The following is a 25,412-nucleotide window of genomic DNA, read 5'->3' as shown; positions in this document are numbered from 1 at the left end:
AAGAAGCCTCCCTGAAGACACCTGGCTGGGACTTTTGACTGTGAGTTCAATCACTAAATTAGATAAAGGGAAAACCCATTCTTTAATCATCTCAGGCCTAGGAAAAAACAAACAAAGCTGAGGGAAAGGAATGCATCCACCAGAAAGCCAAACACAGCAGAAACTTTTCCCTGTCTGGGTTTGGGCTGGGGGACACCAGAGCCAGGTTCAGTCCCCCAGGAATGAGGAGGGAGGAGGTTTTGGGTGTGACCTCTGGTCAGAGGCACTGAACACCCATCCTCCCTCACATAAATTGGCCCAGCTGTGGAACCCCCAATTCTGGGAAGTTACATCCATGGGATATTCATGTGAGAATTCACCAAAGACCCCCCCCCCCCCCAAAGTGCTCCCAGAGTCATTCCTGAAGCCTTGCACTGCAGGACTGCACAGGATGCAGCAAACCTGGAGCGTGTTGTACAGACAATGGTGAGCTCCACCCCGGGGACGTGCTTGGGTTTTCCTACAGTCTGAGCTCTATTAACCATCGGATTCTGTGCTCCTGGAGGGACCTTCACCACCAAGAGCAGCTGGAGAGAATCAATGGAGCATTTCTGGGATCCACAGATAGTGATGTTTTCCTCATTCTGGCTCTGTCGTTCTCCTTCTGTCCCCCCCACCTATTTTCCATTTCTTTCCCTTGCTTTTCTCTCTTTTCTCTCTCTCTCAGATTTCCTATCCAATAAACCCCAGACCACTGGCACTGGCATCTGGTCCCATTTGCACTTTAATTGGGGCAGATGCACCTCTCACTATAATTTTAATAACTGGATCCTGACACACGTGGGAAGAGCTCTAGCATCCCCAGGGAATTTTCCCTTCTCTCATTACCACGTTCTCATCATGGCTCCCATCCTCTTCCTCTTTTCCAAGAAGGTCCAATAATTTTTCCTTGATTAGCTGCAAGAAGAGGGAGGTGGGGTTAAAGTGGGAAGAGGCTGCAGTGGGATAGGGAGCACTAGGATGTGCTGGGTCTGCGGGTGCATTCCAAAGGGTTGGGAGGAGGAGGATGCTCCAAGGGCTTGGCCATGCAAAGGCTGTGAGAGCTGGGGGTGTTCACCTGGACAGGAGAATCTCCAGGGAGAGCTCAGAGCCCCTGCCAGGGCCTAAAGGGGCTCCAGGAGAGCTGGAGAGGGAACAAGGGATAGAGGGACAGGACACAGGGAATGGCTTCCCACTGCCAGAGGGCAGGGCTGGATGGGATATTGGGCAGGAATTGTTCCCCGGGAGGGCGGGCAGGCCCTGGCACAGGGTGCCCAGAGCAGCAGTGGCTGCCCCTGGATCCCTGGAAGTGTCTAAGACCAGGTTGGACACTGGGGCTGGGAACAGCCTGGGATGGTGAAAGGTGTCCCTGCCCAAGGCAGAGGTGGCACTGGATGATCCCTAAGGTCCCTTCTATCCAAACCATTCCAGGATTCTCTTATGAGGAATAAAATCCACAAAAATTCAATTTCTGGGACACTTCTGGGGTTCAGGGAAAGCTCCCAGCTCTGTGAGCTCCATTTCCCTTCCCAGCCCCCTCATTTTCCTGCTGCTGCAGGATTTGGTTTCCAGGGAATTCCCATAAAACCTGGGAAGTGTTTTACTGGAAAACTTCCACTGTGAGAAAAGAGAAATAAAACCAACAAGAAGAAAGGTGAAATCCTGAAATCCTAGAAAATTGGGTCAGTTTCTGAGGAATGTGGATCCTGGCTGGTGCAAGGAAGTGTGGTGGGAATTTGGGACCACGAGGACAGAGCTCAGCAGAAGATCACAAAAAAATCCTCTTTATGGTCACTATTTCCCCCAGATTTGGCCAATCCATTAATAAAAATGTATCTGGCTGCTGTCACTCAGAATCTCTAAATATTTTGGCTGAAAACTCAAATTTTTGAGATGCTGATACCCCATTTGTGAAACTCCAAGCAGAGGGGAAACCTGTGGATTTTTTTAAAAAAATAAGGTATTTTATTCCTTTTTTCCTTGGCTGGTGTGGGTTAAATATCTGGGAATGTGAAGATTCCCCTGCTGGGACATCCCCAGGAAGCTTCTCTGAGGGGACAAAATGAATTTTAAGCCCAAATAAGAAGAAAAAAATAAGAAGAGCAGCAAAAGCCCCCATATCTGACAAACTGTATTGGCACATGTCAAAGAAAGGAGGAAAACAGAGAGGAAAATCTGAAATTTTTGTTTTCTTAGGGCCTACCTAGGGATAATCCCCAAGAAATCCAGGAAAGGGCAAATTTAATGAAATATTTGGGTATTCAGGCGAAGATCTAAATTCAGGCTCAGCTTTTGTTGCTCTCTGAGCTTTAGGCCTGGAATATTTTTTATTCCTGGAATATTTTTTATTCCTGGTTAATGGCACCAATGCTGGAGCTGCCCAGGAGGGATTGGGATGGGGGAGAATTGTCTGAAAATATAAAATTTTAAAGTCAGCATTACAAAGGAAAAAAAAAAAAAAAGAAAATGAGGGGACTTGAAGTGAGTTCCGAGCTGGGATTGTGGAATTCCCTTCCCTGGAATGGGACATGTTCCCAGCCTGGACTGGGACACCTTAAATCAACAACTATGGACAACTCTTACATCCCATGGGAATAAAACTCCCTGTTCCCACCCTGAGATGGGACTGTGGGAGAGCTGGATGAGGCAGGTTGGAAGTCCAGGATTCTGGGGGGTTCTGGGATCACCAGGGAACAGAAAATCCAGGGATGAGGGGCTCCAGGATTGGAAATTCAGGAATGAAGGGCTCCAGGATGGGAAATTCAGGGATGAGGAGGTCCAGGATGGAAAATACCAGCCTTACCTCGTACAGGTAATCGAAGAGCTCAAGGATGGTGAGGATGCTGGCCCCGATGAACAGCCCCATCTGGCCACCAATGTCACCTGCAGGGGACAGCACTGTGAGGGCTCCCAGCACTGCTGGGCCCTCCCATCCTCAAAAACTGGGAGAATTTTCCCGTGGAATGGTTTTCCTGCTCATGGAGCCTGGAGTGCTCCAGCTGCATCCCAGGAATCTCAATTCCCAGTCTGGGGAAGGTGCTGGGAAGAATGAATGTCCCTGGAGCCAAGGAAAAACCCCAACCTGGCAAAAGGTGAGAAAGGAGGTGCCCTGGGTTTTTTGGGAAGCATCTCCTGGCTTCTACTTGAGTGTCCTGGGGTGGAGGAGGAACCTGAGGAGATTCCCAGGAATCTGCTGGGAAGGTAACTGGATGTGGTGCTCAGGGAAGGCAAATCCCATGGATTGTGCTGGAGAACAGCCCTGGATTGACCTCCAGAGCAAAGGCACCCACAGGGGACGGGGGAAGGGGCCTTTTCCAGGGTTGTCCATGAGACACGGAGAGACTAAAGAGGGAAAAGGTTTGGGAGCAAAGTGAGACCCTGGAATGATCCCAGCAGGTGCTCTGGATTTACACCACGTGGAATCATCTGGAGGCTTTGAGCCTGGGGAAAATATTCTGGGATGGGGCTCTTCCTGAAGCTCCAGAGCCTTGGGAATGAGGGTCCTATGAAGTGCACATGGGGTTTGGGTCAGAGAGGCCCCAGTAGCCTCCTCTTCTTCTCCCTGGAATTCCTGGAAAAGCCCCAGGAGCAGAAGGGCTCCAGAGGGGGCATTTGGCAGGGCCACCCATGTGCGGTGACATGGGGACACTGTGTGCCAGGGGTGACCCAGCTCCAGCTTCCCAACGTGTTGGGCACTCCCAGCATCCCAGAGGGATCTAGGGATTTGGGTTGGCTCAGGGAGGCTGCAGGGCTGCGGGAGGGCTCACCCCCACCCCAAACCCAATGGGGCCAACCCCAAATCTACCCCAAATCCAGCTGCAGCCCCAAAGCTGGAGCTGATTTGGGGCTGAGCAGCTCAGGGTCTCCTGAGGCATCCAAAGGCCAAGGGCCCAGGCCTGGCTGGAAAAGGTGGATTTGGAGCAGGGAAGAGGTGATGGGGAGATGGTTTTGGGATGTCCTCCACATCCTGCATCACAGAGAGCACCCAGCACCCACCCAATCCCAGATCTCCAAAAATGGGGGGCTGGAAGCAGGCAGGAATGGAGCAGCTTCAAAACCTTCCATGGGTCTCCCCCCCCTCCTGCTGGAAAGGAAGGATTTGGAACAGGCAAGAGGCGATGGAGATGTGATTTTTGGGATGTCCTCCACACACTGCCCAGGGGGCACCACAGAGAGCACCCAGCCAGCCTCAAAATATCCCAAAAATGGGAGCAGGCAGGGATGGAGCAGAACCTTACATGGGTCTTCTCCAGATCCTTCATGAAGCATCCAAAGGCTAAGAGCTCAGGCCCAGTTGGAAAGGATGGATTTGGAACAGGGAAGAGGTGATGTGAGATGGTTTTGGGATGTCCTCCCCCACACACTTCCCAGGGTGCAACACAGGGAGCAGAATCCCCAAAAACCGGGTGCTGGGAGCAGGCAGGGATGGAGTGGAACCTTCCATTGGTCTCCTCCTCCTCCTCCATGAAGCAGCTGAAGTCCAAGAGCTCAAGCCTGGCTGGAAAATGTGGATTTGGAGCAGGGAAGAGGTGATGGGTAGATGGTTTTGGGATGTCCTCCTCATTCTGCACCACAGAGGGCACCCAGCCCCAGAATCTCCAAAAAAAGGGAGCAGGCAGGGATGGAGCAGCTCCAGAACCTTCCTTCCATAAACACACAAGAGTATCCATGGGGACATTCCTGGGATGCCATGGTGGGGTGAGGAAAGTAGAGATGTGGCCTTGCTGGGAGCTTCAAGGCTATGGACCTCTCCCAGCCTTCCTCTGCCCCTCCCAGACCAGTAGAGATGCCAAACTGGTCCCAGTCCCCCCTTACCAAGTAAGGCTGCAACTTCATAGGCTTTCTTCTGCTCAATGGTCTCGTAGTTGAGTGCTTCAAAAAAAATGTCCAGCACAAGTATATTCTCTCTGTGGAAATGGGAAAAACATCAGCCCAGGAGCCACTGGTGGCTCAATCCTTTGGGATAAAGGAAAAACAGGATTTTGGGGCTTTATTCCCCTTTGCCTGGATTGTTGCTCTCTCTGGGTTCCTCAGAACTCACAGAACTTGGAGCTGGTGCAGACAGGAGCTCAGGGCACCCTCAGGGCTCTGGGGGTCTTTGGAGCAGGTGGAAAGGTTTCCCCATAATTCCTCAGGATCTTGGATCTCACTTTGCTGGGAACTCTTTTATTGGATGGTGATTCCTGATTTTGAGGGTGGGCAGGCCCTGGCACAGGATGCCCAGAGCAGCTGTGGCTGTGCCTGGATCCCTGGAAGTGTCCCAGGCCAGGCTGGACAGACCCTGGAGCACCCTGGGGTAGTGGAAGGTGTCCCTGCCCACAGCAGGGGTGGCACTGGATGGGCTTTAAGGTCCCTTCCAAGCCAATCCATTCCAAGATTCTGTGATTCTGTGAAGCGGAATCCAAAGGATCTGGAACAACTCTCACTTCCCACACACATCAATCACATGCCCAGGGCTGGGAGAGCTCCATGGCTTAAGGACCTCAGTCCAGAGATAAAAATCTCCAACAGGACGAGCAAAACTGGGAAATTTTGCATTTTTTTTTATGGGACTGGAGTATTCCCATGAGGACAATCCTTGGGAAGGAACTCAGGTTATTCTACCAAGAAGAAATCAGCCTCATCTCTTCCAGGTTTTCACTCTGCTCTTCCCTGGAGGACATCCCTGTGCTGAGGATGGATTGGCCAGGACTGGGTGTTCTCCAGACATTTCCCTCCCAAAAACCAATGGAATTCAGGTCCTCCCCCACTCACGAGATGTATTTTTCCGACTTGTTGAACTTCTTCTCCAGGTACTTGGCCGAGGTCTTGCTGGGGATCTTGACCATGGAGAGCTCCTTGTTGTACCTGGTGAGGTTACAGGGGGTCCTGCAGATGCAGTAATTGCTGTCCTTCTCTGCTAGGAGACCTGCAGAGGGGCAGGCATGGAGCTCACAGAGCAGGGACATGGAGCAGGGTGGGACCAGAGACTGTCCCTCCCAGAAAGGGGCCAAGAGGCCAAATATCCTGGACATTTCTCTCCCAGTTCATCCAAGTTCTCACCACCTTGGAGAAGCCTCTTGCTGGAGGCCACATTCTCTCATCAACAACATCTTGGAGAACTCATGGCTGAGTCTCCTAAATCCAGACTTGGAATGGGTCCCTCCATCCCAAACCCAGCCCCAGAGGGGCTCCCCTGATCCCAAGGGTTTCTGTGCTCATGGAGAACCAGGAGGAACTTCATCCCAGGGTGTGCCCAGCACTTCCCAGCAACCTGGGGCTAATCCCAACCCCTCTCCATGCTGCACATCTCCCCGTTCCTGGCAGCCAGGAGGATCCAGGCCCAGCCAGGAGGACCCAGGCCGCGGGAATTCCCAGGGATGCCAGGACTGCCCTGGTACTCACTGAGTGCGGGCTCTGCACATTCCTTGTACTGCTCTGGGGTGCAGAAGGGAGCATCTCCTGCAGGGACAGGACAAAGCCATCACAGGGGGACCCCGGGCTCTCCATGGGGACCCAGGGACCTCCTCCAGGTGACCCCAGTTGTCCCCACTTCTTCTGCCACAGGGGCCTTGTCCTGCAGGAGCTGCTGGGAACAGCACCCAAGGTGGCACTGGAACTAAAAATGGTTGGATCTGATGATCCCAGAGGCCTTTTCCAACTTTAATCAGACCCAGGTCTCTCTCCCATGGGTTGCCCCTATTTCGCAGGGAATCAGGGAACATCCTGAGCTGGGCCCCCCAGGATCATCCAGTCCCACCCCTGTCCCTGCACAGGCACCCCGACAATCCCACCCTGTCCATCCCTGGCAGTGCTGTCCAAACACTCCTGGAGCTCTGGCAGCCTCAGGGCTGGGACCATTCCCTGGGGAGCCTGGGCAGTGCCCAGCACCCTCTGGGGGAAGAGCCTTTCCCTGAGCTCCAACCTAAACCTCTCCTGTGACACCAGCTCAGGCCATTCCCTGGGTCCTGGCCCTGTCACAGGGAGCAGAGATCTGAGCTGCCCCTGCCGTGCCCCTCCTGAGCTCACCGAGCTCTGCCCTCAGCCCCCTCTGCTCCAGCTGAACATCACAAGTGCCCTCTGCTGCTCCTCGTGTGGCCTCTCCAGACCCTTCCCCATCCTCATCCCCCTCCTTTGGACCCTTTGATAGCTTTTTTATTTTGTGATGCCCAAACTGCCCCAGAACTCTGGGTGAGGTCACCCCAGCCCAGAGCAAGGCCGGACAATCCCTCCCTCCCCCTCTGCTGTCCCCGAATCCCCAGGACAGGGATGGCCCTGCTGGCTCCAGGGCGCTGCTGCCCCGCACCCAGCCTCTCCAAAAGCTATGGGCACCTTCTTCCCTCACATATCCCCAGCCCCTCCAGCCCAGCCCCAGGTGTCCCCAGGTGGCCCCCAGGTGTCCCCAGGCCCTGACCTGGCATGTGCACCATCCTGCAGTTGCAGTTCTCCACGATGTAGCGAGTCTCGCAGTCGATCCTGCAGGCCGTGACGCTGTACACCGGGAAAAACGCCAGGCCCAGCTCCGGGGAGCGGCACTCGCCCCACGGCGGGGGCAGGTACGTCAGCTGGGGACAGGGACAGGGACAGGGACATCAGCTGGGGACAGGGACATCAGCTGGGGACAGGGACGGGGACAGGGACATCAGCTGGGGACAGGGACAGGGACAGGGACATCAGCTGGGGACAGGAATGGGACAGGTACGTCAGCTGGGGACAGGGACAGGGACAGGGACATCAGCTGGGGACAGGGACATCAGCTGGGGACAGGGACAGGGACAGGGACATCAGCTGGGGACAGGGACATCAGCTGGGGACAGGGACAGGGACAGGGACATCAGTTGGGGACAGGAATGGGACAGGTATGTCAGCTGGGGACAGGGACAGGGACATCAGCTGGGGACAGGAATGGGACAGGTACGTCAGCTGGGGACAGGGACAGGGACATCAGCTGGGGACAGGGACATCAGCTGGGGACAGGGACAGGGACGTCAGCTGGGGACAGGGACAGGTACGTCAGCTGGGGACAGGGACAGGGACATCAGCTGGGGACAGGGACATCAGCTGGGGATAGGGACAGGGACGTCAGCTGGGGACAGGGACAGGGACATCAGCTGGGGACAGGGACATCAGCTGGGGACAGGGACAGGGACATCAGCTGGGGACAGGAATGGGACAGGTACGTCAGCTGGGGACAGGGACAGGGACATCAGCTGGGGACAGGGACAGGGACGTCAGCTGGGGACAGGGACAGGGACATCAGCTGGGGACAGGGACATCAGTTGGGGACAGGGATGGGAGAGGGACATCAGCTGGGGACAGGGGCAGGGGTGTCAGCTGGAGACAGGGGTGTCAGCTGGGGGACAGGGATGGGGACAGGGCAGGACATCTCCCCTGTCACAGGAGCTCCTCTGTTTGCAGGACAGCCACTGCAGTCCCTCAGGGCACACCTCCCATCTCAGGAGCTCCCTGATCCCTGGGATAACTCACTAGAGGACAAGATGTCCCCAAACAGCTCTCCCAGTGCCACAGAAGCGACACTCCCAGGGGACAATGAATGTCCTGGAGGTGACATTCCCAGGTGACAATGAATGTCTCAGGAGTGGAAGGATTAGCTGCAATTTCTGCCTGGTAGAATCCACTTTATAAACTGCTCCACCAAACTTTCCCCAAGCAGGAAAATGTGCACATTCCTTGGAAGTGTGTGGAGTTTTCTCCCAGCTGTTGCACCCAGTCTGGCACAGGAATCCCAGGTTAAATCCAGGGGGATTCCATCCCTAACGGCTCCTATGAATCCCTTCCTGGCCAAATCAGGGCTGAAACCTCAGGAAAAGCCTTTCCATCCATAGCCTTGATTCCATGGAACTGCTAAGCTCATTTCAGAGCTGGACTCCTCTCTCTGTGGCACTGGAGCTGCTGGAATGCCAAGAAAGGCACCCCAAGGAGCCAGGAACAGGATGGATGGAGCAGTCCCAGCCCTCAGCCATGGAAAGAGAGACTTCATTGGGTCTGATCCCTCTCCCTGCAGCCCCTCCAGAGTCTCCTTCTCCTGAGGGATTCCTGAGAATATCCCTTTCCTTTCTTCCAGATTATCCCAACTGGGGGTTAGTGGGAGGAATTTGGAGCCCCAGGATGTGGAGCTGCTCCCTCCACCCTCCCCTGCTGCCTCCAAAGTGGAAACAAACCACATCAAAGCAGCAGGAAAAGCAGGGAAAGGACAGCAGGAACACCCCTGCCCTCGGATCCTGCAGGAATTGTGCTCCCTGGCAGCTTCCCAAGGGCTCCTCCTCCTGCTCCTGCCTAGAGAAATCCAGCTCCAGCCTCTAATTGAGGGTGACAGACTCCCAGTCTGGCCCTTTTGCAGTCATTAATAATTAATTAATTAAACACTTTTCCAACCCTCCTGATTCCAGCTTTCTCCAGGATTACTGGGATCAGTTCCCAGCTGGCAGGTGCTAAATGGGGAAGGAAACAATTGATTTGACTCTTTGGAAGCTGGATGGATCCTGCTTGTCCCAAATGCCAGGAAAAGAGGGGATGAGTTTGGAAAACCTGGAGGGAAGAGATCCCAGGGTCATGGGAAGATCAGCTCCTGCCACAGCCTTTCCCTGGCCCCACTCCTGCCTTTCCACACTGCTCCTGGCACAGAGCCTCCCGGGAGCTGTGAGCATCTGCCTGCAGCCAGAGGTCATTCCCTCAATTAATTGGAAGTGCTATCCCTGTTTTTCCTGCCTGTTAAATTTTCTCAAACAGGGAAATGTGGTGGAGATAATCCCAGCAGAGGTGGGGGCAGTTTCAAAAAACTCTGGAATATCCTGAGCTGGAAGATCCTGCCCAGACACCCCAACAATCCCACCCTGTCCATCCCTGGCAGTGCTGTCCAAACACTCCTGGAGCTCTGGCAGCCTCGGGGCTGGGACCATTCCCTGGGGAGCCTGGGCAGTGCCCAGCCCCCTCTGGGGGAAGAACCTTTCCCTGCTCCATTTTCCTCTGGCTCTGGGATGGATCCAGCACTGATTCCTGCCCTCTCCCGTGGCTGACGGCACCAAACTCCAGCGATCCCAAGGAAGGATCCAACCCCTCCCTGAACTCCAATCCCCACCTGGGCTGGGTTCCCAATGAGACCAGAGCAGAACCCTCTGTTCCTTCACGAGACCTCCAACAGCAGCAATCTCATGGAATTTCCAACCCAGGCAGCCCCAGCCCTTGAGAAATGCTGAAAAACCCAAAGCAGCCACGGCTGCCTGATCCCAGCTCCCAGTTAATGGTATTGGAATTGTCTGTTTGCATCTCCAGCTCCTTTCCCATCCTGGCTGTTCCTTCCCATTTGCTCCCTTCCTGAGGAACTGTTTTTAAGGGATGAATTTGACACTTCCAGCCCCTGGGAGTTCCCCTGGAGCAGAGCTCAGGGGTGTTACAGAGACCATGAGTGCCCAGGGAAAAACTGGATTTTGGAGCTCCAGGATCCTTCTTTGCAAATCCAACAGAAACAGCAACAGGAATCTCCTGCAGATCCATAAAAAGTCCAGGGCAGCCCCTCTGGAGCCTCATCCCAGGTTTGCTCTCACTCCTGCTCCCATTGAATGAGCTGGGCCTGTGACTCAGGTGCAAAATCAGCCCAAAATTCCCAATAACGTGGAATTATGAAATTATAAAGGTTGGAAAAGCCCTCTGAGATCAAGTCCAGCTGTTCCCTCTAGGCCACCACTGTCCCATGTTACATCCACATGGATGAAATCCCTCAGGGATGGAGATTCCCCACTGCCCTGCTCCAAGAAACTGCCTCTCCTCCTGCTTATTCCCTGGAACACCCAGAAGGAACCAGACCATTGTCCCTCATTGTCCCAGAAAATCCTGACTGGGTTTGTTGGGACTCAATTCCCAAACTCTGGCAGAGGTGCCCAGTTTTTGGGGTGGGGAGAATTTGACTCTGTAGTTTTCCTGTCCTTACTTTTCCACCTTTTTATAAGATCCTCTTTTTACAGGGTACAGGGAGAGCAGGAAACCCAAACCATTCCCTCATCCTTGGATCCAATGGCTCTTCCCAACCTCCCTTCCCAATATCTGCCTCATCTTCATCCCTTCCCTCCAAAACCATTTTCCTCTGCATCCATCCCTGATTCCCTCCCAACCCTGTTTTCCAACCAAAACTGCTCTCCTGCCGTACAAATTCAAAGTTTTCTTCCCTCTCCTGCTTCCAACTGCTCCTGTACCATGAAGGTTCCTTGGGATTGGTTTTATGGGATCTCCTTGTTGATTTAATTTAGAATTTTAGGATAAATTGGAGGGAATCCACTGGGAGAGTTTGTGGGATTCAGGGGAAAAGAGAAATCAGGGGGTGAACCAGGAGGGTTCAGACCAGAGGGAGAAAACGCTCGGAGCAAGGGTAAGGAAACATAAATCCATGGAATTATGGAATGGGTTGGGTTGGGTTGGGAGGAACATTAAAACTCATCCAATTCCAATGCCAGGGACACCTTCCACTGTCCCAGGTTGCTCCAGGCCCCATCCAGCCCAGCCTTGGACACTGCCAGGGATCCAGGGGCAGCCACTACTGCCCTGGGAAATCCATTCCAGGGGCTGCCCACCCTCCCATCCAGAACTCCTGCCCAATATCCCATCCATCCCTGCCCGCAGGCAGTGGGAGGGACAGGGACAAGGCAGGCATAGATTGGATATTGGGAAGGAATACACATTTCCTGGACTTACATTGCCTGTGTGCTAGCACCCCATCCCTGTAAAACAACACCTCAAATATTGGAAATGTTAATTCCTCCTAATTCCCTAATCCCAGTGCTTCCACCCTGACTGGGAATAAGGATTTCCAAGCCGTCACTGCCAGCCCTGAATCCTATTTTGCTGCTTCTCTAATCCCATTTTGGATCTGCAGTTCTGTAGTTCTGCTCTCTATCCCATAAAACCTTTGGAGGGGATGAGTCTCCAGAGCCCCATCAAACAATGTTGTTCCAGCTCAGAACCCAGGGCTTCACTGAAGCCTCTGAAATTTTTATGGCCAACTTGGCAGGAATTGCCCTTTTCCAGGTACTTTCCATCTTCCCTGAAGGTCCTGTGTTGCTCTGTTGGGAAGTCTGATCCCATTCCTGACAGAAGGGGTCTGGGTGATGCTGGGATGCTGCAAAAACCAGCCTGGAAAAGGGGATGGAAAGAGGAATTTCTCTTTCTCCATGCGATCAACCCTTAAAAATATGGATTTTAGTGTGTCTGTGCAAGCCTTGGTGCCTTGATCAGGAAAAAGGGGAATGTTTCAGGGATAGTGCAGCTTCCCAAGGTCTGGAGGGGGAGATTCCAACCCCAGGCTCATCCAAAAGTGCATGGAAAGGAGAAAATGGAAGGGCATCCATCCAAAGCCAGGAGTGGTGGGAACTGAAGGGCAATTCCCAACTCCAGGGGGTCCTGGCCTCTCTTGGGACCCCTCTGGAGATGATGGATCCTTCCCTGTGCCAGCTCCTGCCCAGCTCCAACTCATGACCACACAAACCTCATTCATCCACTCAGGAATTGCCATGGAAACGCATCCTGGAGCATTCCTGTGGAGGGCCCAGGGAACCACAGCTGGGATGAGACCGTGGGGGTTCCTCCCATGGGAAATGGGGTGAAAACCCCAAGGCAGCAGCTCTGGGCTCCCATTCCCATGGGAGCCACTCCAGCTCCTCTCCCTCTGCATTCAGGCATGGAGGGGGATCCAGGGAGGATTTTCCATCCAGCCCCTCCAGTTTTCATTCCAATCATCCATTGTGTGCTGGCTCCTGCCTCCCTTAAGGAGCTCAGCCCTGGTTCCCCTGAATTTCAGGGACTGCTCCAGTCTGACATTTCATGCAATCCTGGAATGGTTTGGGTTGGAAGGGACCTTAAACCCATCCAGTCCCACCCCTGCCACGGCAGGGACACCTCTCACTGGTGTGGAAGGTCCAGCCCGGCCTTGGGCACTGCCAGGGATCCAGGGGCAGCCACTGCTGCTCTGGGCACCCTGTGCCAGGGCCTGCCCACCCTCACAGGGAACAATTCCTCCTCAATATCCCATCTACCCCTGCCCTTTGGCAGTGGGAAGCCATTCCCTGTGTCCTGTCCCTCCATCCCTTGGAAATATTCCCTCTCCATTTCTCTTGCAGCCCCTTCAGGTCCTGGAAGGTCACAGTTTGGTCACCCCTGGTGTCTCATCCAGGATGAAAAATCCCACCTTTTTAACCAGGAAATGTCTCCCTCAGCCACGCATTCAGGAGCAGGTTGGTCTCTTCAACCCTTCCACCCCATTTTATGGACAAACCTCCTGCTGGAATTGTTTTCTCAGGCATTTTTGTTGCTGACTCAGCATTTCCAACCCTGACATTGCCAGGTCCCTCCCAGGATGCTCTTGAGGTCACTCCTGCTTTAAGTCCCAAGGTGGGAAATGCATCCCAAAAGTGTCTCCTTGCAGGAACCACAGGGCTCAGCCACTGCAGGAGAAGGAGCAAAGCTGATTTAATTCCCATTCTTCCAGCCTGAGAGCTCACTGTGAAGGGAGATTTAATGAGATCCCAACCATGGAGCCAGAGCTGGCTCTGGACAGTGGGATTTTGGGAAGCTCTGGGTGGAAAGCCAGGATTTATCCCCTGGTCCCAAGATGTGAATCCTCACTGGTGCTGAGCAGCTGCAGCCCTGGGAAGGCAGAAAATCAGGGAGCAAAGCCCAGGGAATGCTCTGATTTCCAGAGTGGGATGGGGAAAGGAGGGAGGAATTTGAGCAGGGCCACAGGGAATGATTCCAGAGCCAGAATGAACCCCCACACCCCAAACTCTGTCCCACAGAGGATCCACAACTCCCACCCTCCAAAATCTTCCCCACTCCACATTTTTTATCCCTGGAAAAAGAGCTCTTAACTCCCTCAGGCTGCTCTGAGCTGGGAGATGGGAAACCAGCTCCACTTTATCTTCATTCCTGTTATTTTCCAGCTGCAGGATCATTTCTTTTATGGCCCAGGGTATAAAACTCTGGGTTCAGGACCCCAATAACTGCATGGGCTCAGTCCCTGGGGGATTTTCCCAGAGCTTTGAGTTCCACCTTTGGCTCTGGTTTATTAAAGGAGCATCACAGGCAGAGAGATTTAGTTGGAAAGACCCAGACTAAATCAGGGATTGGGATAAAAGCTGCACATTGGGAAGGTGGGGAAAACGCAGAAGGTCCCTGGGGATAATTAATTAGAGCAAGTTATTAACAGATGTAATTAGATAAAAAATTATTTTCTAGGAAGAGGGATTGGGGTGGGAGTTGAATGCTGGATATCCCTCCAGCTCTCCTGGGAAAAGGCTTTGGAGCTCTCAGATGATTTTAAACCAGTCAGAAAACCCCAGGAATGTGCCCTTCCCTCTGCCAGTAGCCAGACTTTGGCAAAAACCCATGGAAAAAGGGACACCCTGGAGCTGAGAGCCCCTAAATCAGTTCTCCTCTACATCTCCTATGTGGATGGGGGGATTTGTGGAGGGATGTTTTCTCCTCTCTCTCATCTGGATGATGTTCTCCTGCTTGGCATTCTCATTTTTCCATGAAATATTGGAACAGGCAGTGCTGGCAATGGGGAGGGAAAGGATTCCAACAGCTGCAGCAAAGCCCTCAAATTTGCACTAATTTAAGCCAAAGTCCTTGAGATCCTCTCTGTAGGCTCCAGCTCCCAAATCTTGTCCAGAATGGGATTTTAAAGGAAGAAATTACTTTCAATCACTGCTGGAGCTACCAGGTGGACTTGAGGAGCTGTTCCCAAAATCTTTGAGCATCAGGGACCCCATGATGCCCTGTCCAGCACTTTCTAGCCCTTCCCATCCCTGTCCATCCAACCATCCATCCATGGATCCATGGATCCATCCATCCACCATCCATCCATCCATCCATCCATCCATCCCTGTCCATCCATGCACCCACCATCCATCCCTCTCCATCTATTCATCCATCCACCCATGTGGATGTGTCACTGCTGGGGTTCATGGAAGGTGATGATTCCCAGGTATCCCAGCAGAGTTTGTCATAAATCACGTAGATATTTTGGTGTCACCTGAAAGATTCCTGATGCTTCATCAGGAAATTCTGTCCTCCTGCTTCTTTTTATATCCTTGAAATGTATTTTCTCTGGGAAAACCCCAGCAGGTTGGACAGGATCCAACACTCGGAGAGGCCACGGCTCAACTGCAACCATGGAAGAGCAAAGCAGGGAAGTCACCAGGAGTGAAATCCCTCCTGGAGATGGAATTACTGTGGGACTTGAAGGAACTGTGGGAATGCAGGACTGTGGGAACATATGGGAGATAATCTGAAAAAGCTGCCCTCATCCCAACAAATTTGAAGCAAGCATCAAAAACCTGTTAATGATGGAGCTGCATCTCAAGGGGCATGAATTATGGAGAAGGAACCTCTCCCAGGAAGGCCCAGAGGGATGCTGGGGTGGAACAGGAATTTGGAACTTACCCTTTGCTCCTGGGTGGCCACAAAGGTCTGGAATCCGGGGGCCACCCCAAATCCCAGCTCCTGGACAAAGGGAGGCTCGGACTGGCTGTGGATCTGCACTTTGACTCCGGCCTCGAACGTCGTCTCCTCTGGAAGAGAACTGGGAGGTTAAGGAGCTCAAGAGCAGCTGCAGTGTTCCCACCTGGATGATCAGATCCCTGGTAACTGAGGGAGGAAATCCAGTAGCAGGATTTGCTGGGAGCAGACCACTCCTGGGCCTCATCCTGAATCACCTCCCATTGGCACCAGGAGCATCCCTGGCTCCTGATCCCAGCTCCCCCTCCCTGCAACAGCGGTTCCAGCCTGCTCTGAACGTCCAAGGAAGAGAAACCAGGAGGGGACCTCCCATTTCCAGCTGGAATTTGGTTCCAGGACACTTTGGTGACATTCCCACATCACCAAACCAAATCCTCCTTCCCCAGCCCAAGCCCTTCCCACCCTCCACTGCTGAGGATTTATGGGTTCATGGATGCCCCTCTGTTGTCCCATCCCGGACATAGACCAAGGCCACTTGGGAATGTTGGCCGTGAAATTACATAAGAGATTTCCTTAATTTAAAGCAATCTTAAGTTAGGCAGCTGCTCCAGGCTGGAAAAGCCTTTTGGGCCTGGAAACATATTGGGGGTTAGGTTTCTTTTTTTTTTGTTCTTTCTTACCTATAGAATTTTTCCATGAGTTCTGGGAAACGCTGACTGCTGGTACTGATGGGTACTTGAGAAAACAAAGGGTTGGCCGGACCCAGGTACAAGAAGGGCAGAGGCAGCTGCTGCCTCTCACTGCTCAGAGATGTTTTATGCTTGGGGAAAGGAATTTGCCATAGCCCAGCCCGGAGCTTCTTCTTCTTCTGTGGGTGACCCACTGCTCGTGAGAGCAGCCACTCACCCAGGACCTCATAAACACCTACGTCATTAAAAGACGGCCCTATCCCCATGTACTCCTGCTCAGGGAACCCTGAGCCCCCATCTCTGCCCTGATTTCCCATCCCTGTCCTGATTCCCCATCCCTGTCCTGATCCCCCATCCCTGCCCTGATCCCTGTTGGGGGTTGGTTCTTTCCCTTTTCCCTCTGTGGAATTTTCCACATTGTCATGCTAAGATACCTGTTGACTGGGCCCTGGTGACAAGAGGCAGGGGAGAAAGGAGGGAAACCCCGCGAGATTCAAACAGCCAGAAGAGGAAGGGGAAGACTGGGCCTGGGCCCCATTTCCCCCTTGGAGTTGGGACGAGAAGGACGATCGCCGCCTGTGTTGCATTCCTGCCATGCCATCGCCAGGAGCCATCCTCACTGCTGTGGGACCCTGCCCTGCTGCCTTCTCGCTGGAACCTGCCACCTTCCAGCACTCTGCTGAGCACTGGGACCAACACCGTGAGCGGAGAGCTCTCTCCATCTCTCTCTCTCCCCCCGGGACAGCTCTGCCATCACCCCCAGCCCTCCTACAGCTCTGTGGGACCTGCCCGCCCCCAGCACCGGGAACTGCAGCTCAGGGAAAAGGTGCCTGCAGCCAAAAAACACTGGGACTGAGTTACTGTTCTGTTTGTGGGTAATTTCATAGCTGTTGTTGTTCTTGTTTGTCGTGTTAGATATACTAGTAAAGAACTGTTATTCCTACCCCCATATCTTTGCCTGAGAGCTCTCTTCATTCCAAAATTATAATAATTGGAAGAATCACACTTTTTTTTTTCAGTCCAAAGGGAAGCTTCTGCTTTCCTTAGCAAACACCTGTCTTTCAAACCAGGACAGATTTTGGCCACCCAACGTGGGGCCCGAGGGCATTGAGAGAAAAGGGTAAAAAAGGAATAACAGTTCTTGAGTTACCTCAGTTTTGTGTTAGGTGGCATCATGTTGTCCAGCTTACCGTGGTTTTGGCTCCATGTGGCCACAGCTTTATCTCTCCCATTTGCAATCCCTTACTTGAACATGGGTCCTATCACTCAGGCTGCTGTAACTATTATCCAGTTCCTTTTGTGGGCTGATAACGTGAGAAATTCATGGATTTTTAACTTCCTCTGGAAGGTGGGCACATGGATTCAGAGCTATCACACTCTTAACTGTATGTTTTTGGGGTTACTTTAATAATGGTACATACTGTGAGGATATGACACCAGGAAAAATTTTGTCCCAACCCCTTACACAGTTTTTTGGGTCTGCTCCACCAGCTTTTGAGGGGTTCAAATCTCTTCTAAGCAGTAATGATATCATACAGTGGCTGACATTGCTAATAGGCCTTGTAAACCTGTTCTATTTAACATTCTGAGATGAGGGGAGATTGACTTGGATGACAACCCTGATACGTCCCCCAAGGAATAGGGATTCTGCCCCAGAGCCTGGCCCTGCCCCAGACCCTGGCTCTGCCCCAGACACTAAGGATTGTCCCCCAGAGACTAAGGATTCTCCCCCAGAGACTAAGGATTCTGCCCCAGAGACTAAGGATTCTGCCCCAGAGGTTAAGGATGTTGCCCCTGAGCCTGATTCTGCCCCAGAGCTCACCTCAGAAAGGAACCATCCAGAGTGGGTGGGGTTTCTAGTGAAGGAGATGGGCCAAATGCTGAAGGAGTACCTTTCCCCAGCTCTTGAGAAACTCTCCCTCTGCCTTAAAGAGGGAGAACCTGATGGTGCAGCAGTGGAACCCACAAATGTTACATCTCTCCAGGCTCCAGCTGAACTGCAAGGGCACTCACAGCCAGCAGCAGTTGCCCCCGTGGAAACTAGAAAGTCTAAGGTGAAAACAAAGCACCTAGATAATAATGATCAGAAAGCAGGGCCCTCACAACCAGCAGGGGAGCCAGAGGTTGAGATCGTCACGGAGTCCCTGTCATACGAGAGTCTCCGTAATCTGCGTAAAGATGTTGTACGAAGGGGCCGTGAGGCTTTTACAACGTGGTTACTGCGGGTCTGGGACCTTATGGGTACAGGTGTGCAGCTGGATGGTACTGAGGCAAGGAATTTGGGACCCCTGACCCAGGACTCAGGTGTGGATCACATATTCGTAAGGGAACCAGGCCCCCTTTCCCTCTGGGAGCGGCTTTTAATGAGTGTAAGAGAGAGGTTTGTCCATAGAGAGAGAATGCAGGAGCACCACCATAGAATGCGCTGGAAGACCGCTGAGGAGGGGATCCAACAGCTGAGAGAAGTGGCAGTACTGGAGATACTCTTTGGGAGGGGTGGACAACATGACAATGACCCCGACAAGGTCAGGTGCACAGGGCAGATGTTGTGGAATCTGGCACACCTGGGGCCATCTCAATACACCACATTCATTGCAGCCATTAATGCTGACACCAACCACGAGACAGTGGGTTCTGTTGCCGATAAGCTCAGAAATTTTGAGAGTATAATGAATGGCCCAATGCAGGCTCAGGTCTCTGCTGTGATTAGGGAACTCAGAGAGGAGTTCAAGGAGGAGATAAGAGGGGTGAGGGAGAAGATGAGGAAGGTCAAGGCAGCACCAGTGCGAGTCACAGATACCAGAGTTAGAGCCCAACGTCCCCCAGCTAGGGAGAGAGGATACACCCCACAAGCTGACCTGTGGTTCTTTCTGCATGACCATGGGGAAGACATGAGGAGGTGGGATGGGAAACCACTTCTGCCCTGGCAGCACGGGTGCGTCAACTCAAGGAGGGAAACACTAACCAAAGGAGCTCCACTAAAGTGAAGGTAGCCTCAACTTCCCATAACCAAGATGCAGGGTATTAGAAAAGGGAGGATGATTTGTCAGATCCCCTTGAGGGAACCTCCAACATGTATGCCCAGGAAGGAAATAATAACCAGTGCTAGAGGGGCCCTGCCTCTAGCCAGGGAGAGGCACGGGAAAACCGGGTCTTTTGGACGGTGTGGATCCGATGGCCTGGCACATCAGAGCCACAAAAACATAGGGCATTAGTTGATACTGGTTCACAGTGCACCCTAATACCATCAGAACATGTGGGGGAAGAGCCTGTTTCTATTGCTGGGGTGACAGGGGGATCACAGGAATTGACTTTGATGGAGGCTGAGGTGAGCCTGACTGGGAAGGAGTGGCAGAAGCATCCAATTGTGACTGGCCCAGAGGCACCGTGTATTCTAGGCATAGACTTCCTGAGGAATGGCTATTACAAAGACCCAAAGGGACTCAGGTGGGCTTTTGGAATAGCTGCTGTAGTGGCAGAAAACATTAAGCAATTGAACACCTTGCTTGGACTGTCAGAGAACCCATCTGTAGTGGGACTCCTGAAGGTGAAGGAGCAGCAAGTGCCAATTGCCACCTCCACAGTGCACCACCGGCAGTACAGGACAAATCGAGATGCCGTGATCCCCATCCACAAGATGATCCGTGAGCTGGAGGGCCAAGGGGTGGTCAGCAAAACCCACTCACCCTTCAACAGCCCCATCTGGCCTGTGCGCAAGTCTGATGGAGAATGGAGATTGACTGTGGACTATTGTGCATTGAATGGAGTGACTCCACCGCTGAGCGCTGCCGTGCCGGACATGCTGGAACTCCAGTACGAGCTGGAGTCCAAGGCAGCAAAGTGGTACGCCACCATTGACATTGCCAATGCATTTTTCTCCATTCCTCTGGCAGCAGAGTGCATACCTCAGTTTGCTTTCACCTGGAGAGGTGTGCAGTACACCTGGAACCAACTGCCCCAGGGGTGGAAACACAGCCCCACCATCTGCCATGGACTGATCCAGGCTGCACTGGAAAAGGGTGAAGCTCCAGAACATCTGCAATACATCGATGACATCATTGTGTGGGGGAACACGGCAATGGAAGTATTTGAGAAAGGAGAAAAGATCATCCAGATTCTGCTGGGAGCCGGTTTCGCCATCAAGAGGAGCAAAGTCAAAGGTCCTGCCCGAGAGATCCAGTTCCTGGGAGTAAAGTGGCAAGACGGGCGGCGCCAAATCCCCACTGAGGTCATCAATAAGATCACCGCGATGTCTCCACCAACCAACAAGAAAGAAACACAAGCTTTCCTAGGTGCCATAGGCTTTTGGAGAATGCACATTCCTGAGTACAGCCAGATCGTGAGCCCTCTCTACCTGGTCACCCGGAAGAAGAACGAATTCCACTGGGGCCCTGAGCAGCAGCAAGCCTTTGCCCAGATCAAGCAGGAGATCGCTCATGCTGTAGCCCTCGGCCCAGTCAGGACAGGACCAGAGGTGAAGAATGTGCTCTACTCTGCAGCCGGGAACAAGGGCTTGTCCTGGAGCCTTTGGCAGAAGGTACCTGGTGAGACCCGAGGCCGACCTCTGGGATTCTGGAGCCGAAGTTACAGAGGGTCTGAAGCCAACTGCACCCCAACAGAGAAGGAGATCTTGGCTGCTTATGAAGGAGTTCAAGCTGCCTCAGAGGTGATTGGCACAGAAGCACAGCTCCTCCTGGCACCCCGACTACCAGTGCTGGGGTGGATGTTTAAAGGGAAGGTCCCCTCTACCCACCACGCCACCGATGCCACATGGAGCAAGTGGATCGCCCTCATCACACAGCGCGCCCGTATCGGAAACCCAAATCGCCCTGGGATTTTGGAAATAATTACAAACTGGTCAGAAGGTGAAAATTTTGGTCTTGCTGATGAAGAGGAGCAAGAACAAGTGACCCGGGCTGATGAAGCCCCGCCATACAACCAACTGCCAGCAGATGAAACTCACTACGCTCTTTTCACTGACGGTTCCTGTCGCATCGTGGGGATGAACCGCAAGTGGAAAGCAGCCGTATGGAGCCCCACACGACAGGTTGCACAAGCTACTGAAGGAGAAGGTGGATCAAGTCAACTTGCTGAACTCAAAGCCGTTCAGCTGGCCCTGGACATTGCTGAAAGAGAGAAGTGGACAAAGCTTTACCTTTACACTGATTCATGGATGGTAGCCAATGCTCTGTGGGGTTGGCTGGAAAGATGGAAAAAAGCTAACTGGCAGTGTAGGGGAAAACCAATCTGGGCTGCTGATGAGTGGAAAGACATTGCCAGTCGGGTAGAGAAGCTACCCGTAAAGGTCCGTCATGTAGATGCCCATGTCCCCAAGAGTCGGGCTAATGAGGAGCACCAACACAATGAGCAAGTAGATCAGGCTGCAAGGATAGAGGTGTCACAGATAGACTTAGACTGGCAACACAAGGGAGAGTTGTTCCTGGCTTGATGGGCCCACGATGCCTCAGGTCACCAAGGCAGAGATGCTACCTATAAGTGGGCACGAGACCGAGGGGTGGCTCTCACCATGGACAGTATTTCCCAGGTTATCCATGACTGTGAGACGTGTGCTGCCATCAAGCAAGCCAAGCGAGTGAAGCCCCTCTGGTATGGGGGGCAGTGGTCCAAATATAAGTATGGGGAGGCCTGGCAGATTGACTACATCACACTGCCTCAGACACGCCAAGGCAAGCGCTATGTGCTGACCATGGTGGAAGCCAACACTGGATGGTTGGAGACCTACCCTGTGCCTCACGCCACTGCCCGCAACACCATCCTGGGCCTGGAAAAACAAGTCCTTTGGAGACATGGTACCCCTGAGAGAATTGAGTCAGACAATGGGACTCATTTCAAGAACAGCCTCATAAACACCTGGGCCAGAGAACACGGCATCGAGTGGGTGTACCACATTCCTTATCAAGCACCAGCGGCTGGGAAAGTGGAACGGTGCAATGGGCTGCTTAAAACCCCCTTGAAGGCACTGGGTGGGGGGACTTTCAAGAACTGGGAGATTAATCTACCAAAGGCCATGTGGTTAGTGAACACCCGAGGTTCCACTAATCGAGCAGGCCCTGCCCAGTCTGAGCCCTTGAGAACACCAGATGGAGATAAGGTTCCAGTGGTGCATATGAGAGGTATGCTAGGAAAACCTGTTTGGGTGAACTCTGCCTCCAGCCAAGACAATCCAATTCATGTGGTGGTTTTCGTTCAAGGACCAGGTTGTACCTGGTGGGTGATGCAAAGGGATGGAGAGACCCGATGCATACCCCAAGGAGACCTTGTTTTAGGGTGAACTAGCTATGATACTGTGCCTGTATCTGTATGTATGTCTATAATTTGAAGATTTTAATTTGAAGTAGCATGATGGAATGGGAAAATTCGGGGTGGATAATGTTGGGGGTTGGTTCTTCCCTTTTCCCTCTGTGGAATTTTCCCCATTGTCATGCTAAGATACCTGTTGACTGGGCCCTGGTGACAAGGGGGAGGAGAGAGAAGAGGGAAACCCTGTGAGATTCAAACAGCCAGAAGAGGAAGCGGAAGACTGGGCCTGGGCCCCATTTCCCCCTTGGAGTTGGGACGAGAAGGACGATCGCCGCCTGTGTTGCATTCCTGCCATGCCATCGCCGGGAGCCATCCTCACTGCTGTGGGACCCTGCCCTGCTGCCTTCTCGCTGGAACCTGCCACCTTCCAGCACTCTGCTGAGCACTGGGACCCACACCGTGAGCGGAGAGCTCTCTCCATCTCTCTCTCTCCCCCCGGGACAGCTCTGCCATCACCCCCAGCCCTCCTGCAGCTCTGTGGGACCTGCCCGCCCCCAGCACCGGGAACTGCAGCTCAGGGAAAAGGTGCCTGCAGCCAAAAAACACTGGGACTGAGTTACTGTTCTGTTTGTGGGTAATTTCATAGCTGTTGTTGTTCTTGTTTGTCTTGTTAGATATACTAGTAAAGAACTGTTATTCCTACCCCCATATCTTTGCCTGAGAGCTCCCTTAATTTCAAAATCATAATAATCTGTAAGAAGAAAGGATCACATTTTTTAGTTCAAAGGGAGACTTCTGCTTTCCTTAGCAAACACCTGTCTTTCAAACTAAGACAATCACCCATCCCTGTCCTGAGCCCCCATCCCTGCCGTGATCCCCCATCCCTGTCCTGAGCTCACATCCCTATCCTGAGCCCCCATCCCTGTCCTGAGCCCCCATCCCTGCTCTGCCCCAGCCCTGCTGCTCCTCCAGTCTGCTCTGGGTTTCTCTGAGCTGCATCCCTGCAGCCCCTGTTCTGCTGCATGTCCCCCAGTTCCATCACTGCCCAGAGTTTTGATCCATCTCCTCCACCAGCCCGGGATTTCTGCTCATTCCTGCCCTTCCAGCTCCTTGCTCGGGGCACCAGGACTGATCCCAGGGCTTTGTAAGGCAAAGCTTCTCCTCCATCCTTCCCATCTCGGCTGTCACGGGGTCCCTGGTTCTGTTTGTTGTTAATTCCATAGCTGTTGTTGTTTTATTTGCCTTGTTATATATACTAGGAAAGAACTGTTATTCCTATTCTCATATCTTCACCTGAGAGCCCCTTAAATTCAAAATTATAGTAATTCGGAGGGAGGGAGTTTGCATTCTCCAATCCAAGGGAACGCCCTGCCTTCCCTAGCAGACATCTGTCTTTCAAACCAAGACAACACAGCAGAGCTCAGGGTGATGGGAAGTTTCCACATCCCAAATCCATGCAGAGTAACTCAAGGTCAGTCCTTCTTTCCCACAAAAATGAGTGGACAAAAGTCACAAACTTGGCTTTGGAAGCAGAATTGATGGGATCAGATCAGCCCCATGGGCTCCTGTCCCCACACACCAGGGCTGTCACATCCTCTTCTCGGGACTGCTGCTGCTCTCACATCCCAACAAACCTGAGATTCCATCTGGGACTAAGAATTGACAGAGGAAGTTGTTAAGGAGGCCCAGTTTGGTCTAAACCTGGAATATTCCTGGATCTGGATCCATGCTGGTGGCCAGCAGTGCCGCCTCCATATCTGAGGAGTTTCTGTTGGGAGGATGAATCATTCCTCAGCTTCCCACTATTCTGTAGGATTTTCCTACTATTGCATTGTGCATTTCAACTTCTAACAGCTCGGGGAGAATCTTGGGAGCAGGGAATCCCAACTACTCCCAACTCTGGAGCTGCTTCTCCAGGATCTGCACAAAGAGGGTTGGGAAGACACAGGCAGGGGACAAGGGAACAATGAGGAGACACTGGATGAGGTTTTTCAGGAATTCAGGATTTAATGGAATCCTGGAATGGTTTGGGTTGGGAGGGACCTTAAACCCCCTCCAGTGCCACCCCTGCTGTGGGCAGGGACACCTTCCATCATCCCAGGTTACTCCAAGGCCTGGACAGCCTGGCCTGGGACACTTCCAGGGATCCAGGGGCAGCCACTGCTGCTCTGGGCAACCTGTGCCAGGGCCTTTCACCCTCACAGCCAGAACTTCCTCCCACAGATCCCACCTAAACAGACCCTGCTGACCCAGGAGCTGCCAAGGCAAACAAAGTGAGACCTGACAGGTGGGGATGGGTTTAGGCTGGGATTTGCCAGGATAAATGGGAGCATGCCAGTGCTCAGATCCCCTCCCTTCTCGCTGCTCCAAGGCGTCACCTCCCAGCTCAGCACAGCCATGGCCAAGAGCTGATCCAGAAGTCTGGAATTCTGGAGACCCCAGGCCAGACACTGCTGCCACCCCCTGGGAAAACCCCAGCTCCAAACCACACATTCCCAGTTTTTGGAACAAACCCCTGCCACCTCTTCTCAAATGCCTTTGGTGACGGAGAACATCCCAATCCCATTCCATCCCATCCCATCTCCACACCCCACAGCATCCCAGGATCTGCCCAAGTCCCAGACCAGGCCAGGCTCAAACCCTTCCCAAGCTTCCCCCAACCCCCCCAGCTCCAATTCCCATCCCGTTATTGCGCTCCTGCCGATCCTGCCCACCCCCACAGCTCTGCTGGCTGTTGATCCCCTTCCAGCACTCCGGAGGAGAACCCATCTGCTTCCCTCAGTAATTCCCTGACACCTCAGATGAAAAAAAATCCTGTTTAGTTTAATTTGTTGGTCAGCAGGAATTTTCCCAAAATATTTTCCATCTAAAACTCCTCTGCCCATTTCTGCACCTGCCCCAGCTTCAATTCCATGGGTTTCCCATGCCCAGGGGCTGCATCCAGGTCTATCCATGGGTAAATCCCTGTCCATCCACACCAAGATCCAGCCTGCAGGTATC

At 52.9% G+C, this 25,412-nt stretch overlaps 1 protein-coding gene across 1 annotated transcript in view; it reads right to left on the bottom strand.

The window, feature by feature from the left end:
* The window catches only part of LOC134053040 (acid-sensing ion channel 2), a 391,047-nt gene that overhangs the window by 1,487 nt on the left and 364,148 nt on the right, over positions 1–25,412 (bottom strand). The window contains exons 3-9 of the mRNA XM_062507831.1: positions 15,448–15,575; positions 7,412–7,562; positions 6,403–6,459; positions 5,773–5,926; positions 4,834–4,925; positions 2,822–2,901; positions 868–936 (exon numbers count right to left, since the gene is read on the bottom strand). Of these exons, the coding sequence (XP_062363815.1) occupies positions 868–936; positions 2,822–2,901; positions 4,834–4,925; positions 5,773–5,926; positions 6,403–6,459; positions 7,412–7,562; positions 15,448–15,575 (731 nt within the window). The remainder of the gene's footprint in view (positions 1–867; positions 937–2,821; positions 2,902–4,833; positions 4,926–5,772; positions 5,927–6,402; positions 6,460–7,411; positions 7,563–15,447; positions 15,576–25,412) is intronic.

The sequence above is a fragment of the Cinclus cinclus genome, chromosome 24, assembly GCF_963662255.1.
Source record: "Cinclus cinclus chromosome 24, bCinCin1.1, whole genome shotgun sequence".
Lineage (NCBI taxonomy): Eukaryota > Metazoa > Chordata > Aves > Passeriformes > Cinclidae > Cinclus > Cinclus cinclus.
This window is presented reverse-complemented; position numbering and strand designations above follow the sequence as displayed.